The sequence below is a fragment of the Phaethon aethereus genome (genome assembly GCF_964289735.1).
Source record: "Phaethon aethereus genome assembly, chromosome: 3".
NCBI lineage: Eukaryota > Metazoa > Chordata > Aves > Phaethontiformes > Phaethontidae > Phaethon > Phaethon aethereus.
The window spans coordinates 52,880,860-52,899,335 of record NC_138576.1 but is presented as its reverse complement, the minus strand read 5'-3'; the positions used below and the strand labels follow the sequence as shown (position 1 = coordinate 52,899,335).

Below are 18,476 nucleotides of genomic sequence, written 5' to 3'. Positions count from 1 at the left end.
TTCCAGGTTTAAGTAGTGGTGAGTACAGTTGCCAGGACTCCCTTACTGGCTGTTCCGCCAGAAGAGGCGATAACCATGAAATGGTAACAGAGATTAAACAGGTGCTAGGGAAAGAAGCACAGTAATAATGAGATATTTTAGCTGCCTCCTTGTAGTAGGCTGTGCAAATCTCTTACCAAGATGTGATGAAAACAGTATAAATCAACAAATCAGCATTGCTGAGAAAGCAAAGCAAGCTGTAAAAATACTTACTACAATGACCTCAATCTGAAAACAGGAGAACTATATAAAATAAAGAAGATTTTAAAAAGGAACAGAAAGTGAGCACCACAGGGTAAAACCTTTTCTAAATGCAGGGACACTTAAAATACACCATGTTGGAGAAAAAGAACTAATGCCTGCTGGCTATTAAAAGAAGACTTTAAAGAGACCAGAAGGAAGTGGGTGCAGTTGAACAGTATGTAAAGAGAAACTATTAGAAATAAGGAACTATTCTTCAAAGAGCTGAAGTTGCATCCAAATATGAAAGATACAAAAGAACCAAGCTCTAGCAGACAAAGTAAAAACTGCAGTAAGGCAGTCCCCCCAAAAGCAAGAAGCAAATCACATAAGGTATAAAAACTAACACTTGTCCTTTGTAAAAAAAAATGCAGGAGCAGAAAGCATACCAAGCATGTAGGCCAACAGATGATCAAGGAATGAAAAAAAAAAAAAGCAAGCATCATGAAGGAGCCTGGGGAGGCTCCTGTGCTAGAACCTTTCTTTATGGTTAACATGACAACATATCTGAAGGGATATTGTGTGACAAAGTGAAATGTCAAGAGACTAAGGAGTCAGATGAGTGGTAACAAATCACTGGCACCAGATAGTAGTCATCCAGGAGATCTAAAGGGAAACCACAGTCCAAAAACTCTCACCTAATATTGCCTCAATGTGACAGAAATTGAACATATTAAATATAACGCCAACTTTCAAAAGATCACAGAATCACTAAGGTTGGAAAGGACCTTCAAGATCATCAAGTCCAACCATTAATCCAGTGCCACCATGTTCCCTAAACCATGTCCTGAAGCACCACATCCACACGTTTTTTAAACACTTCCAGAGATGGTGACTCCACCACCTCCCTGGGCAGCCTGTTCCAATGCTTGACCACCCTCTTGGTGAAGAAATTTTTCCTAATATCCAATCTAAACCTCCCCTAGCGTAACTTGAGGCCATTTCCTCTCGTCCTATCACTGGTTACTTCAGATGATGCTTCAGAGGAGATCTGGGGAACTACAGGTCAACCAGCCAGACATTTGTACGGTTGTAAGTTTCAAGCAGTAGAAACTATAATAAAGCAAGCAACGAGTAGGCACTTGGATGAGCATTATATATCGCAGCAAAGCAGACAACACAGCTTTCTGTACAGGTAAATTACAATGACAAAATCTTCAACATGTTTCTGAGGAGACAATCAATCATATGAATGAGCAAAGCTTGGTTGATGATGGATACCTTTACAAAACTGAGTTACACTAATTACAGGGTGCCTCAAAGACACTTTAAAACACCCACACGTCTTTACATGGTCAATTGATTAAAAGTTATTAAAACACTGGCAAGAATAAATGGTCGGTTTCCACAGCACAGGAAAATCACTGGCAGATTCATGCTCAGGCCCATGCTGTTCAACATATTGATAAATGATCTGGTAAAAGGGACCAAAAAGGTTTTACAAAGTTACTCAAAGTCACAGAGGAAAACAGAATGTTAAGAATTCTTAGAAACTGAAAGGAAAAAGCATCTCACTTTATGAAGCCACAGCACAAATTCATGGTGAGATTACATGTTCCGCAATACAGTGGAACTATCAGAGACACAGAAGAGAAACCAGCACAACCATAGGCATGGAAAAGCTGCAGCAGAGGAACAAGAAGATTAACCAGATCTTTTCAGGTAGAAAAAAAGCAGACTGAAATGAAGTTATGGCCAAGATCTATAAAATAAGGAATGACAAAGAAATGGTGAATAAGAACCGACTGCTCATTGTGTCTTCCAACACAAGAGACTAAGGGATATCAAGTCAAACTAGAAAACTGTTAAGTTCCACAAGTTCAAAACAGAGGTACTTCCTCACACAAGGTGCTGGCAATAGGTTACTACGTACACAGAAAAATTACATGGGTTCAAGACGCAGCTGGACAAATTTATCAAAACCAAAATCCAAATAAAACCAACAAATTCAGTGAAAATTAATAGAGACACTGCCCTTGGTTGAGACACTGCATATTGAAAAAAAGTATTTAGATGTATCACTATTTACTTGCTTCTTTCTTCTACTCCTCACTAGGTACCTATTGATGCCCACCTGTCTAATAGGATTAAGGGCTGGAAGGACCTTCAGTCAATGATAGCATGGATGTTCTGAGCTATACAAGCATCAGAAGGAAAAAGTACTTTTGACAGTAAATATTTACTGCAAGAGAAGTAGATGAAGCAGACTGCCAAAAAATACTTGGGTGTTGTTTGCAATTAATATATAGGTTTCTCACTGAATATGTATTAATTTTCAAGATGATATATAAAGCTTGCTTTGTTTGCTTGTTGGTTTTTGAAAGACTGTGTAGCAGTTGAGCTGTTTTGGATACGTGCTCTCATCTACCACCCTCTCCGTCTTGTCCCACACTCGTCCTTCATTTATAGTCACTATCCTCTGTGCTAGCCATTGCAGATTTGTCTGAGACCTCCTGCCTTAGCACAATGGTGCTAAACAGCCTAACAGAGGCCAGAGGTCTCAAGGTCTGCAGCTTTTAATTAAGAGGTTTACTCTGTGTTCTTCCACTGTGTTATGACTTAGTCATTAAAAACATGTATGACTTAGATTTATGCTTAGCAATTACACTTGTGTATTTATACTTGGTCTTTTCCAAGAAAATATTTATTACCTCCTTCCAAATGGAAATGAGAATATTGAATTTTTTAATAGACAACTTTTTGACAGCTTAAGGGCTGTTGTTTTTAACAGACCTTCTAGTGAGCTAGGATACCATGCTCATTTACTGCATCTTCTACCTTCAACTGCAGCTTCTCACTGCTTGTTCTTACAGTTTAAATTGCCTATCTTGGCCTTTTCATAGCTCAATTTTCACTGTACCCAGATCATTATCTATTGAACACTTCTAGAAAGCTGAGTACAATAGTTGCACAGTTGCCAATGTTATCAGTCTTAAAAATATACTTTTATACTCTCTTGTAATACAGCTCTCAAGGCAGTTGCTGTGCACTGATGATATAAAACAATAGCAGGAGCTTTGAGTAGACTTACTAGTTCTATCTTCCCCCAAACTAAACTTGAAAAACAACGAAGAAAACTGAAAACCAAACACTGTATGCCTACAGACCTTTTTTTCCAATATATATTTTACACACACACACAAAAATGCACTTCCCACACAATGCAACATTTAATTTCACTCAGCAAAATCTAACCTGTCTATTCAAATCCTGACTAGGCTCCTACCTGCATTGTCTGTCAAGTTCTAACATAAAAATTGCAGTCAAGTTAAAGTTATGCCATGGAACTAGACATCCATTTCTTAATATTGGCATTTTGCTTATATTCCACATCGTAACTCAGTGAAAACTACCTATTAGCTAAAACTGTGTCAAAGAAAAAAAAAAAGTCTTAAATATATTTCAATTTTTAACGTTTACAAGAAAACCTCTAATAAACCCCAAATACAGAGAGAAATTGAGGATGTTACAGTCTCTGATTTTAGGTAATGTTTTTTCCAAGTTTCACTGTAATATATGGCTCCCCCAGATGTTAGCAAGAAAGTCCCAATCTCATCCATCACAGAGTGCAGTAGCTAAATTCATGCATGCATAAAGCCCTAATGAATTTAAGGGGACTTGTGTGCAGGGAGGTTGTTTTGAGGCATGACAGTTTGCAGGGGGTAGTATTTTGAGTGTAAACAGGAATAAAGGCAGACACAAGTCTGTTGTGCAAAAAGTTGAGCGTTGTGACACTAAGTTTACACAGCAAGTATCAGAACTTACCTAACAGACTGAATTTGAAGAATATAAAGTTATACTTGATCTGAAAACAAAGATTCATATTTGCAAGCTGAGCACTTGCAAACAAGTTTAAAACAGAAGGAAAGCTTACAATGAAACACAAAAGAAAAAATTAACCACTGTTCTATGTAAATGCATGTCAGTTTTGTTCTTTCAAATGTGTCCAAAAGAATGCTTAGAATCCAGTCTTTCCATATTTTCCCTATTAAAAAAAAAAAAAAAAATCAATTTTTCTTACTATCCATAAAGAGGCTTGAAAATCAAGCCTTTCCAAAACTCAAATGTTACATTTTTCAAATGCAACTACTTCAATGAAAAGGTTCTCCGAGATAAGAAAGCCGCAACTACAATGACCATCAATATAGAGTTCTTTGGGTCTGTCTTTGCTAAGAATATTTTAGTGATGTATTTCGTCGATTAGTAATGTACTTTCTTTGACTCCTGTTCATTTCAGCTTATATCTAGAGGCAACCACACTGAAGAACCTGACAACTCAGTAGGGCTTCCTTTTGGTTTTCAGAGAGCTACCTTTAGTTAGAATCACATGAAAGAATCTATTTGCATAACAGATCTACAGTTCTTTGTCATATTAAAAGTGTGAAATTTTGATTTGTGTTTTCTACATTGATGCAACTAATGGAAGGATTAATTAAGAGGGGTTTGGTAGGAGGTCATACACTTGGTTACAGTTGCAAAGGGAATTACAAAATGAGATTTCCCAAATGAATACTATGATCTCCAGCCATATGGATTCTCATTCAAAGACCTTTTCCCATTTTAGTAAGTCTGTTATAAAGCAATTTACAGCACTTGCATTTCTATTATATTGTTCTATAGAGAACAACTTATTTTGTTCAATCTGGGCGTAATAAAGGTGAAGGTGAATTCCGCTGTTAAGGACTTACCATAGGTTGCAAATGTTCTTCTTTGTTGTTCAAACATGAAATCATTGATGTGAGCTGGTTCTGCATATCCAGAAAGCATATTTCTAGGTGCAGCCATTTGTTGAGTCCTAAATGGGTTTTCTGGTCCAAACTACATCAACAATGTTAAAAGAAAGTTTATCAGAATTACTAATTTCTTATTTATGTGTGTGTACTTTTTCAGGAAAGAACATGGGAAAAAAAGACTTGTCTTTCAAAACTGTAATGTAAAATCACTTCAACTTTATACTTCTTTATGACTACTGAATAAGCTTCTTAGTCTGTTATTTTACACAGTAATTGCTTACACAGTTGCTTTGAACAGCTCATTTCATGACTGAACTTTCTAGCCTGTATTACTGGCACAGAGGACAAATACATATCAACTACTTGACACAAAACACTGCCATGCAGTATGTGATCAATAGAAGCATTCAGAAGACAAAACCGCAACATACTGTCCCTTGTAAGGGGTAAATATCAAGAAAGAGATATCGGGTCCTACTAAACTCGTGTACTTAATACAGAAATTACACTGCCATCAATACTTTTGTGCATTTAAAAAGCAACTGGGGACTTGTGTATTATTCCAGGAAATACACTTATGAAACCCTGCTTTGCTTTTCTTCTTGAGAGATGACAAATGCTAGTCTTCCTGACCACACCATGGTCAGGGAAAAGAACAGTGAAGACAAACAAATGCAATACACTGAGACTAATATAAAACTAAATTTAATTGTAATGCCATGTTTGTCAGCCATATTTGCAGACACCTGAGACTGTCCCACATCAGGCCTCCCTAACAAAAACATTTACAGAAGGTAACACTGTAGTAAGTTTAAATCTGTATTTTTGCTCCTGCACCTCATAGTTTTGGTATGTTGCAAAATGCAAGCTTGCTATGAAAAGGTCAATTCATGTGGTTCCACAAAAGGTTTTCTAAACATAAAGCATAACTAATGTAGAAATTTCAGATTCATGCAGCCTTTGTCTACCTAGAATGCTAACCTCTGGTCTAACAGAAGACAAACTGTACGAAGAAGTTAAATACTGAAAAAAGTTAAATCCTTGAACTGCTATTTTTATCTTTCAGATAGCCTGTCAGTTATAATAAAAGTGGTTCACATAGCACTAGGCAGTCCAAATTCAGCCTAAAATGCTTTTTCACTATACACATTTAATATAGCTTAAGTTACTAAAATACTTAACACTGATGTGAATAGTTATACTTAAAGTACTTGGATTTTAATTTTAAATCCTTCTCTTCAAAGCCATATATCTGCAAGACTTATAACCATTCATTTTGCTCTAAGTAGCATGATGAGTAAATAGCAAAAATGTGAAAATAGTAAGACTACTTTAACGCAGTTCATGTTTTACTCAACATCTTTGTAATGCTATTTTCCTAGCTTGATTTTTATTTCTGTAGATGTAATTCTGATAAACACTTTAAGATCCTTCTTAGAACAGCTTTATGCAGAATATTAAAATTCGAGCATTAAAATACCAACACACCTGTGTAGAATCTTTTTTCAACCTGCCCAAACTAGATTCCAAAATACAGCAAGCATCAAAAGAAGGTATGTTTTATATGAATTTCACACAAGATTTATAGAACCTCTGCCCTTTAAGCCAAAGGCATTTCTGCTCTAAAGATCAATATTGTTTCTCACCTCAGGTGCAAACATGGTATCATAAGTGGGATTGTATTGAACTTCCTTGATAGCAGGATCAAGGTGGACTCCTGTTTCCACATCTTCCTGAAATAAAACAGCCATATTAATAAACCATTTTTCACATACAGACTTTTAAATATTTGACATTACCCCATTTCAGACCAAATTAGGGCTGACACTTTCAGCACTATGAAAGAAGACTAGATTGGCCAAAGTTTCTATTTTTAAAAAATATTGATTACAAAACCAATGCCAGGCCCTCACTGAGAAATTCATCTAAGATACATGTGGAATTTTGCATGTGTATTATCACTTTTTTTAAAGACTTCATGCACACATTTTGAAAACAATAGCAAGGCTGGAGACAGTTGTTTTTTTTTTTTGAGGATGTTTGAAAACCAGACCTTGTAAAGAAGGTCAATTAAAGTGGTCACCAATTTAATATAAAAGTGTGAAAACCAGAGTTCTTAGGTGGAAGGCAGAAGTCACAAGTACCTGTTTTGAAAGATAGTTGGGAAAAAAATATCAGACATCAGCGCGAACATACGTATAACAATGAGTTTCAGAGAGTCCAATGATCCCTTATCTTCAAGTTTTTACCAAAAGTTATAAATGTAATTCAGCTTCAGTATTTAAACACATTTCCAAGGCTGTTGTGACCAAATTTAACTCGATAGATGAAGGGACAAGAAAGAGAGACTAACCAAAAGAATAACTTCCCAAGCAACTCAAAGGGAAAAAACTCGGAAGGGCACATGCAGCTAAGTAGAAGAGCGAGAAGATGGGAAAGAAAAAGGGTGATTAGGTGGCAGTGCTCAAATAGACCTGGTTTCAGAGAGCTCTACAAAGTTTCACTTACATTGATCCTAAATTTACACTACCTCATCCCCTGCCCCTCCCCAAAGGCTCTGTTATTTTGCAGTATTGTTACTGGTATTGCTTCCTGCATCTTTATTCTAGAATAAATGCATTGGAAAGGGACTTACAATTGCTAGTATATTGATAATATCCCTAGTAATTATACTGAAAAAGCTATCTTAGCATCAGTGTTTAATCAGTGCTCAACAACAACAGGATGCAAAAGCATCTGCAACTCACAGAAGCAAGTGGCACAGTAAAGGATCGACTTCTAGCAGTCACTTCATTAATAGAAAATTACCTCAAACAAACTCAATCTTGCTTTGTATTATCATATCTTGAAAGACCAAAATGGCGTCTTCTTTACTTATTTAATATTGATTGCTGTTCTCTGACATGCTGTGCCCAGAAGCTTTTTTCCTCCTCAGTTCAACAGCAGGTCAATTACAAACAAATTTGTTTAGGCATGCAAGACTTAAAAGTTTTTAAAATCTGGTTTTCTAGAACACTGAAAAGAAAAACAGTATGTAGTGATTTTTGGCATGTTACCTGATAATATTTGGTTAAAACTGCTTTTTAAAAAAAAAGTTGTTAAAAAAAAAAAAAAGAAAAAGGGAATGACATCAGCAATCCTATCAATTGTTTTTCTACTAAGACCACTGCCTTAGTAGAATTTAAGTCCAACTAGAAAGCATTACTCTCACTGCCTATCAATATTTTAACAGGCAGGTCCAGCCATTGCACTGCTCTTGCCTGAGCCCTTAGCACTGCCAGTTCTCAGGCTGACCTCCTTTCTCTCATCACACGACCCTTCCAATTCACTGGGCTTGGATGACAACGGCTACCGGTACATTCACAGTCCTGACTTTCATACACTATGAACTTGCCTAGGAACAGCACAGCAGGCCTAATCCAGTCATCCAGCAACAAAAACAGATTCCCCCACCCCTGTCCATCCCCAGCTGGAATAGGAGCATATGAAAACCGTTTCCCAACCTGTATTACCTACACGCTTGTATTTCCTTTCACAGCTCCATGATCTGAGGATATTTTCCATAGACCGCTTTTTCAAGTCACATCAAAGAGCTTGCTCTGCCAGCTAGACTTCGCGTCTTATCCACCAACCTTACAATTTGAGAAAATTGATAATATGGCAAAATTTATCTGATCACTGTTGGTGACATTTAAACAGTTATCAATTTACTTGAAATTAAGACACAGGTTTTTTCCTGCTCTTTAAACTGAAAAAGTGAGAAAAATACAGTTTTGCAAAAATGCCAAGAATTTTTCATTTCTGCTATTTTTCCTCCTCTTTTCTCCCTGTTAATTCCTGTTATATGCCGCTCAGTAACTGAGAAGAGAAACAGATTGTGCCATGAAAGCTGATCCTCTGCTGGACGATGATAGCAATTCTGGTTCTACTTTGCTGCTGGTGGAACAGTGCTGAGTCACTTGCACGCCACACAATATGTTCACTTCTAGACCACCACAGGCATAGTCTTTCTGTGTGAAAACCACCAAGCCTTAAAATTGAAGCACATGTTGTATTTATCAGAGATACACTCCCCAAGATCTCCAGCCTTATTCATGCTTTCATATATTTCGGCATCAAATGATGATCTGTTACTATGCTGCTGAAGCACATAATGGTTATCTTTTCACTACGCTATTTTGCTTTAAGTGATATAATAATTTGAACATGTTCCAGCCCCCCACTTTACCTTCACAGTATATTAAAGAATCAAAATCTTGATAGGAAAATACAGTATTGACACAACATACTCTGAAATGTTAGTCTATGGGAAGAGTTTGAATTGCAGCAGAGAAATTATCCTTTGGTCAACATCTGATAAATGCCATTTTATACAGCATTATGAGACTCTGGTACACAGCAGAAACATTAAAAATATTCACTTAGTCCATCAATCATTTCACAAATTGGCAACCTATCTGCATTGGGGTATTCTGTTGTAGCTTTTTTTTTTTTAATGAGAGGAAAGAACTTAACAGCAACCTCTGTACATGGTGAAAATCACTGGGTACAACTGCAGACATAGCCAGAAGACTGACACTTAGGATTTCAGCAGAACTCACCTTTCTAAGACCCTGAAAGCAAAAAAAGTAAACACACAGGTCTTACAACTCTGTCCCCTTATGTTGGCAACAGCTGACAGAAATTGGCTGCATGCATTCTAGATGCATTTGCCATGGCTACGGCAGGGATCACAGGAGAAGCATTCTGGCAGAGCTGTGACTGAGATAAGGTAATCTAAGGGATCACGTTCCTCTGCTGTGCTGTAGTTTTTCCCTTTGGTCACACATGACCATGTCTTGATTTATCTAAAAGCCTAATGTGAGCAACTCATCATGTAGCTTATGTCCCAATTGTGACACAAGTGGCTCTGCGGGATGGAAGACTATCAGTAGCTAGGCTGAAAGAGGAAGGAACCTGTGAATTTAATGATGGGCTGTATTACACTACATCACTTCCCATTTGGAAAGGCACAGGAATCATAACAAGGGGGGGGGGGGTGTCAAGATGCTGTCAGTTTAAACAGATACAGTGTTCCTCTGCAGAAAGCTAAAACTTCAGCTGTAGGATTGACAGAGAAGCAGTTTGTGTTTGCTGCAACTTCAAAATTGTATAAACATGGGTTTATGGCATGATGCAATATCACCAAAGGTGGTACACCCCATATAAGCTGGAACAGAAGAATGAAGGTTTTAGGAAGTTATGTTTTACGGAATAAGGCTTTCTGACAAGACATAATACAATGGAGCTGCAAACTTCAGGTCTACATGTCACTTCTCTGCTTTTCTCAGCGCTGGTAACAAAAGCCCAGCTGAAATACAGTGGCCACATTGGGCAACACATATCAGGTAAGACACATACTACTAAAAAGGGTCCAAAAGAAAAAAATCAAGAATGATCAAAGATCTAAGAAAATGGACCTGTCCAGAAAAATCAAACAGCCTAATTCAGCCTAAAAAAGATTCAGATTATACAACTTAGCAGAAATAAGGACAGCCAAACACAGAAATTCCACAGTCTGTAGATCTATTGAAGTTTGGTAGACAGGCTAAGTGAGTGTCTGCCCAGACAGACACGGGTATCACTCTTGATGCAAGGCAAGAAAGAAGCAGATGATGTCTTATCACCAAATTACTTGGCATGTTGGTTGGGTTTGTTCGGTTTTTAAATAGATGTGATTTCTACTTACTTGCAGTATCAGGTTGATTTACAGTTCAGATATGATTTGATTAGGTAAAAAAATTCTTTGATACTTAAATGCTCTCCTTTTGCCTCTTCTCTGGGTTGCGTTTCAGCCTACAACACAGCATCACGCTACCATAAAGGAATGGCACTCAGGCTGTACTCTGGAGAATTAGCATTTCCTAAGGAACCTACCTTCAGACAGAAAGAAGCTTTTGACGTTAAGTGTAGACAAGCAGATGCTTCATTATAACTCCCTAGGTATCACAGAGCGTCTAGCTCCTACCAAGGCGTGCTCCTTTAGTCCTACCAGAAATGCCCTTTGGCCAGTTAAAAGTCAGCATAGGAAAGAGCACAGGAAATAGAAGGGATTTTAGACTATAAATACAGTAAATCAGATTAGCTTTCCTTCTTACGGATTCCTTAAACATGCCACAGTCCTGTTTTTCTTTGGAAAAATCCTACCTGGATGCCATAGAACAAAACCATTACCATCTATGAAAAGTAGATGATTTATAGAATGCAAAATAGTTCAATAATTTAAAAAAATATTTGAAAAAAGTTTGTTAGAAGTTTTCTTTTATATGTATGCAAGACAAAAACATTTTTTAATTAAACACAAGACAAATCACTGTAATAGGCATCAAAGCAAAACCTTAAATAAAAAACACAAGCTGCAGCATGGACTGCAACACTGGATGCTAATTCTGTTCCTTAGAAAGAATACAATATTCTTTATTTTAAGGTAACTCACAACCCTTTTAATCCACAATATTTTTAAATTCCATCCAAATTCTGTAATCCCCACTGTACTAATATGTGGCTACCTCTAAGTTTAATGAGAGCCATTTATGCATTTAGAAGCAGAATTTGACATGTAGAACTCAAGTATTTGTCTAAACATGAAATTTGTTGGAAAAAAAGCAAAGGTCAGAGTTTTCCCAGTTTCATATCATGTAAGCAAAGAGTTGTGATGTCTATATGTTTGGGTTTGGGTTTTTTTGACATTTTAGATAATAAACCTACAATGTTGCCTTCTCCCCAGGTAAATTCATTATTAATTAGCCCAATAGCTAAGAAAGGCAGCCTGCTCTGCCTAGCATTTAATTAGTTTTAATTAACCATTAAATTAAAATACGGTAAATTAAGACCCCATCCCATGAGCCAGAGAGGCTTAAGCAATTTGTCGCTTAACCATTCTTGCATAAACCACTTGGACTGTCAAATACACAGTATTATCTCATTCTAAAGATTTTCAGATTTATTACCAAGAGCTGAATGGCATTTACAGTGAAGTCCCAACATTAAGATTTGGTTGTTACCAGCTTTTAGTCACTCTACCCATTCATGCACTCTTAACAGTAAATGTCCATGCCACTAACTTCAATAGAATAAAGATAAGTCAGCAAGAAAAGTATATGTTTAATGGTTTTGTTGAACTAGAATAGATTCTCAGCATCTCGCATGATGACAAGCTCTAAACATCTTCTCTCTACAAGATATTTTGCATCAAAGAAAGCAGGAAAACCCACCATATTAAAAGAAGCCAAAACATTCCTAAAAAATAACATCCCCCCCAAGTCACTGATATTCATCACTGCTACAGAATGGTCACACACTGACTTCGTATCTTTTCTCTCCATAGCTGGGCAGGGATTAGGTTTTAAAGAACATTAAGAAATGTGACTGAAGACTACTTCTTCCCCTGAAGTAGTGTTTTTCTGGATACCTGCGCAGTGCCAAAGATAAGCTAGATTCAACAGAGAAATGGACCCAATCTTCCGACCACTTCCCACATTAAAGACAACACAAACCCCCCGTTTCGTGTACCGGGCCAGGCCAGCCTAGTTGATTTCAACCCAGTTGAGAATCTTCTCCTCAAAACCAGTGAAGGAGATGCCGCAGATAAATATTGTAAAATCTGCTCCCATCTACACTCTACACGTAAAAGCCACCACTAACAAACACACCTTCCTTAGCCCGTTTCTGGATAGCTAACAGCAAAGGAGCTCTAGATCATCAGACTTCCATTACTTAAACATATTCTGGGTTTCTTCTCACTGCATTAACCATAGTTAATCAGTTCACAAAACTGATTGCTTTAAGAGCGTAAGAGACTAAAAGCCTGCCTATCCCAGTATCATGGGTACTGCCACACTGGGAAGGAGATCTCTATGGCCAATTCATACCCAGTGCCTCAAGTTCTCAATAGATTCATACCCCACAATAACCAGAGTCAGCACAACTGTTCTGGAGCTACCCATCCTGCAGAGCAGCAGAAAGGCCTAAGACCTTACTTCAGGTTGGCTCTATTTCTCCTTAAGGTAGGCTGGAGCAACAGATAACAAAAGCGGCTGCCTGCGTGAGGCCTGACTAGTACCAGAAAGCACTGGTGTTCCTGTACAGGAGCGGGAAAGGTGATAAGCCTCCCTGCCTCTGGAAGCCACATGTGCGGCTCACTGGGGACATTAGAGTCAAAAAGGTTGTACCTACTATTAATTTTAACTGCCTTAAATCTCACCATGAAGCTGATTAAGGCAAAAAAACATCCATAGAAAACCAACACCAATGCAGCAGGATGGTGCATGCTTAGCCAGTGCAGTTACTACAGTCAGATGGGATGGAAGAGCTATGCTTTGCAAAGATCTGCTTCTGCCAGGAGTGGGGTAACCTATTGTATTTTAGAGAGAAAAAGCAGAACAGGACTTTATTTCTCCCATACAGAAAACACAACTACCAGCAGGATGCTGAGAAGAGCCGTATCTATGTCAACAAGTCAACGAATTGACGCAAATCCTTGCAAAAGTCACAGGACCTGACTTTTCCCTGAATGAAAGTCCACTCACGATAGAACGGACAAGTAGAAGTACTGAACCTTTATCCTCCTGGGGCAAGTGCTGAGGACACCACAAAACTATTCCATTCGTCCTGCCCCTTGCGATGACCACTGCTGGAGGGAAGCCATTTCCTAGCCCTGGCTGCTGGCAAGTGGGCTCCCTTCCCTTTGTGGAACAGCGTCTATCAACAACACTGTCATGCTTACTTGCTACCTGATGATGTATGTGGAGTAAGAAAATATCTTGATTAACCTATCCACTCTCCCCACAAAAGAAAACATCGGCCTTATAATAACTTGAAGCCCAGGGCAGTGTAAGAACAGGGCAAGTGTACATGATGCTACTTCTGCACTCTCCCAACAGCCAATATTTTCAGGTCAGAAGACTTTGTGAGCTTGAAGAAATCTGGGTATTTACTGACACCTCTTCCTTCAACAGATCTCTTCCAAGTACTTGTCCAGACTCTCCTTGTAACAGCGTAAACTTCTTGCATACACAATATTTCTTGGCATGGGTATAGCCCTACCACACATTGCATGAAGAACTGCATCCTTTTGTTTGTTTTAAACCCAGCTCTTACTAGTTAGCTTATAGTTGCTGTACTGGAAGAGGCAGTAAGTTTTCAAGCCCCTCTCCATGCCATTAAATGATTTTTTAGGTTTCTGCCATACTTTTCACCTCACTCATATCTTTTCCAGTTTTAGCCTCCTCAATAATTCTTCATACAGAAGCAATAGCCTTCTTCAGCCCTGCTGCCCTTCTCTGAACTTTCTGCAGTTCTAATGTATCCTTTTCTGGATGAAGGGACCAGAAGCACAAACTTTCTTCATCTGTTGTCTTCCCTCAGGTACTGTAATGTTTTCAGCACTTTAGTGGTGCTAAAAGTAGTAGTTAGAAACATGCACTGTCATCTAGTTGGCTTTCCAATTTAAAATTAAAGTAGAAGTATTACTGGATTGAAATAACCAATCATTATAACTCAGTGTTATTTATTACAAGTAATTTAACATCAAGATCAGCAATAGGCCTATTTTAACAAGCAGACTGTAAGAAGAGGGTGTAACAAAAGCCACCTTCTCAAACTTTTAAAACACAGTTACAAATCATTAGCACAGTTTTCAATTATAGAAAAATCATTTTCACAGAAATGTGATTTTATCTATGATGTACTTTGAGGCAAGGACTCAGCAGATTTATTTAGACTAAAGAAACACACCTTGGAGTAACCTCAATGTTACATGTGATACGCACATTTAAGTAACAACAAAAAACCCCAAATGCTGTGTCTGAGTGTTGCTATATGCCTTGCTAATAAAGAGAGGAACTTAGTCCTCTTTAAAGTACACTTAAGTCTAATATCTGTGCCAGTTAACAGGCCAAAATTTTGAACCAGAAACAGGTACAATGATTAGAACTAGCATGCAGAACACCAGCCACTTAAGATTTACATTCTCAACTGCCAAAAATGCACTTGTGTGCAGCTGTCGTTTATATTTATTGTATGACTAACCCTTCTAGCCTCCCTTCCTACCACCATCTTTTTTTATCCATTCCTGGTCCCTTGTGTAATACATATGCATGCACTTAAGCGCACTTGATCCTTATTCATTTCAAAACATCATTTGCACAAGTGAAGTGATACTAATAAACTGTAACTCCGCTTCCCTCCTCACTCAGCTTGCTGTTTTTCCAACCCTGTACTTAAAGAATTCTTGTGATCTACACTCAAACATCATGTCTTTTACATTTGTTTAGTAAGAGCTTTCTAATCCTAAAGAATTAAGGTAAATTCCTGAGGGGATGACTGGCAAGCTTTCACTGCTGACTGGTGGGATGCTATCATTTTTAGACATGGAAGGTGTTGAGAGCATGTTGTCAATGGGACCAGCACTGCTTTCTTGAACCATAAAAGTCTGAAAAGAAAGCCTGACATCAGTCTACATGGAAGTGATCTGTTGCTCCTCAAAGAAGGTCATGGTGTTGAAAGAAGCTCCAGCATGCTGTGTATTCAGAAAGCCTCAGCTTGAAGTCATTGATCTTTTCAGCTAAAAGCATCTCATCTATGATGTCAAATAAAAACGACAGACAACATTTTAATGAAACATCTTGGTACTCAAAAAGTTCACTTCCTTTTTATCTTGGTTAGCAGAACGCCTGTGGCGGAGACAGTGCTAGATGTACCAGTGGACACCCATTTCAGGGCACAGCCTGGCAAACAGCTTTGAATGGAATGTGCTACAGACACCTCATTCTTTCCTCCAGCCACTTGTTCCTGCTCTGGCTCTGGGCATTTAAGAGTGCCGACACAGCATCTGTGCAGCTACATTGCAGATCAGATCGAGGAACCGATCCAAGGACAAATAACTCCACCAGATTTTTTTTTTTTAATTCAGATCAGTTTCCTGATGTCAGCTACCACACAACTGCACAAACCTTTGTGTTAGCATGGCAAAGGGAAAAGTTGTTGCTACAGCTTTAAGAGTGGCAAAGAGCACAGCCAATGCTACTTGCCACTTATCATCATTCACATTCAAAAGATATGACAGATGCTAATTAGTGTTCCTACAAGAACAAGACAGTACAAGACAGTCTGCCAGAGGCTGCACTTCAAGAAGTCAGATATTTCTAAGGCTCTAAGGGATAAGAAAATGCATATCTAGTCAGTACACACAATGTAACATGCACACATAAATATGATCAGTTGCGATAACATATGAAACTAATGACAAAGTGAAACATTCCATCCACCTTTTTGTCACAAAGTAGGAAACTTTTCAGAACAATTGGAAGCAGCACAATACTACAGTGACAGTCATCATGGCAAGACACCTGCTTTTGATTAGATACTAGTTGCCTACAATAAACTCCCCAAACAAAACCAACACCCTACCCATACCCTTTCCAGAATCACAAAAGCAAACCAATATGACACAGAACTTGGAAAATTCAGGTTTCCCAAGCAACACTGGAATGAAAACAGAAACACGGATCAACTTTCGGGCTGCTGTTTAGAACAGGATTCAGCCTCTATCAGCCCATCAAGTATCGATTTCACCTCACCACCCAGGCAAACTACATAGAAAAACATCTTAAACCCGGGGGAACAGAAATCAAGGGTATCTGAGGAACTCCAAGACAGGCGCGGCTTCTAGGTCGAGTTAATACGTTTTAATGCACTTAACCGCCTCAGTAGGATCCACCGGCCGAGCTCCCGGACACGAGCCCTCCCTCCCCAGCGCTGTCACTCAGCGGCGCCGAGGCTGGCCCCCCCCACCGCGGGGCAGGGCAAGGCCAGGCGGCGGCAACGCGTCCCCCGCCGGCACCCCGCTCCGCTCCCCCGTCCCGGGGCTGCCTCAAGGCTGTCCCCAGCGTTGGAGGACGACGGTGTGGCTACAGCGGCGGGAGGGCGCGACGGGCCGCGGTGCCCCAGGCGGCGGAGGGACGCCTACCTTCACGGCCACTTCCGGGGCCGCGTCGACGGCCAGGGCCGGGGGGGCGGCAGGCGGCGCCCGGAGGTGCAGCACGGCGTCGCAGCTGGCGAGCACAGCGGCGCTCTGGGAGCCGGCCTCGGCCTCGGGCTCCGAGTCGGGCTCCGAGTCGGAGCCGCCGTAGGAGGCGAGCGCGGCGATAGCCGCCGACATCTTGGCGCGGAGGACGACGGGACGGGCAGGTCCTGGCCGCTCCTCGGAGCTTGCCGTGTTCCTTCCCCCGTAGAACGAACGGGATGGGGCCACACGTTAAAATGTAGCTCATTAAAACTGAAAATGAGGTTCAAAGGATAAATGATGGCCTTCTATAGGGCACACAGGGGTTCGAGGGGGGAATCATCTCCATTCGCTGTTGTTGGTGCCTAACCTTTCAGGACTCCCGGGCGGGACTACACGCTCCAGCATGCAACGCGGCCTCGGCCGGCCCGGGCCCGGTCGCAGCGCGCTCTGAGGGGGGGCGCGGCCGGCGGCCCGGGTGCCATGGCGCGGCTGCTGTAGTCCTGCCGCCCGGGGGGAGGAATTTTACGGCGCCGCTCTTGCCGGGGAGACGAGCGCGAGGGGGAACTTCCCGCTGCCCGTTCCCGGGGAACGCGCGCCAGCCAATGACAGGGGTGCGAGTTCGACCGCTCGTCCGCGCCCGGCGCCGTGGGCACGCAGCGTGAGGGCGAGAGGTTACGGCCCGTTACGGGCGCCTCGGGTTTCCACCGCGCTCGCCTGCTCCTTGCGTAACACCGCGGGAAAACATTCAACAGAGGGTGGGCGCGACAGCTCCTGGGCGCCCGCCTCCTCCCGCGCACAAAGAGCTTTCGCAACCTGTTCGGCACAGAGGTGGCAGCGGGGCGGGCCGCTGTGCAGCCGGGGAGCTCAGCACCGCAGAGCGGCCGGACCGCAGCCCGTCGCGCCTCCGGCACTCACCCCCCACCCGCCTTCAGCCCTGGGGCAGGCTGTTCCCCGGGGAGCCCGGCCCCCTCTCGCTGATTGGTCGCCAACAGCCGGCTCTGATTACGTCACAATGGCGGGCTCCGCCCCGCCCGTGCTGGGAGAGGGAGCTGGCGGGCTGGACTGTACCACCTGTCGCCCGCGGGGTGGGGTGGGCTCTCCTCCCTCACGTCGCGAGATTGGGGGGCGGCAGAGGCATGGATCAGCCCGAGCATCGGGCGGGGGGGCCGGGTCTGGCTGCCGGGTAAACAGCCGTCCCTCCCCGCTGCCTGCCGCCTCGGCGCGCCGGGAGAGGCCCCTCCTCCCGCGCGCACACACACACACACGCGCGCGTTGTCCTGTGTCTATTGTGAAGCCTTCGGGGGAAGCTCCGCGCCGCCGCTGGGGCCGCACGCGCGCTTCCCCCCCCCCCCCCCCGCCCCTCCGCTCGCCGCCGCCGGCCGGTCGCGGCGCGCGCGGAATGGCAGGCGCCGTTTGAA

At 41.4% G+C, this 18,476-nt stretch overlaps 1 protein-coding gene across 1 annotated transcript in view; it reads right to left on the bottom strand.

Moving 5' to 3' along the window:
• CDC40 (cell division cycle 40) overlaps nucleotides 1-17,211 on the bottom strand; it is a gene marked incomplete at both ends in the record, with an annotated part of 42,270 nt that extends 25,059 nt beyond the window's left edge. The window contains 3 exons of the mRNA XM_081997187.1: nucleotides 4,968-5,097; nucleotides 6,659-6,745; nucleotides 17,020-17,211. Coding sequence (XP_081853313.1) covers nucleotides 4,968-5,097; nucleotides 6,659-6,745; nucleotides 17,020-17,211 — 409 coding nt within the window. The remainder of the gene's footprint in view (nucleotides 1-4,967; nucleotides 5,098-6,658; nucleotides 6,746-17,019) is intronic.
• Between the last annotated feature and the right edge of the window lie 1,265 nt (nucleotides 17,212-18,476).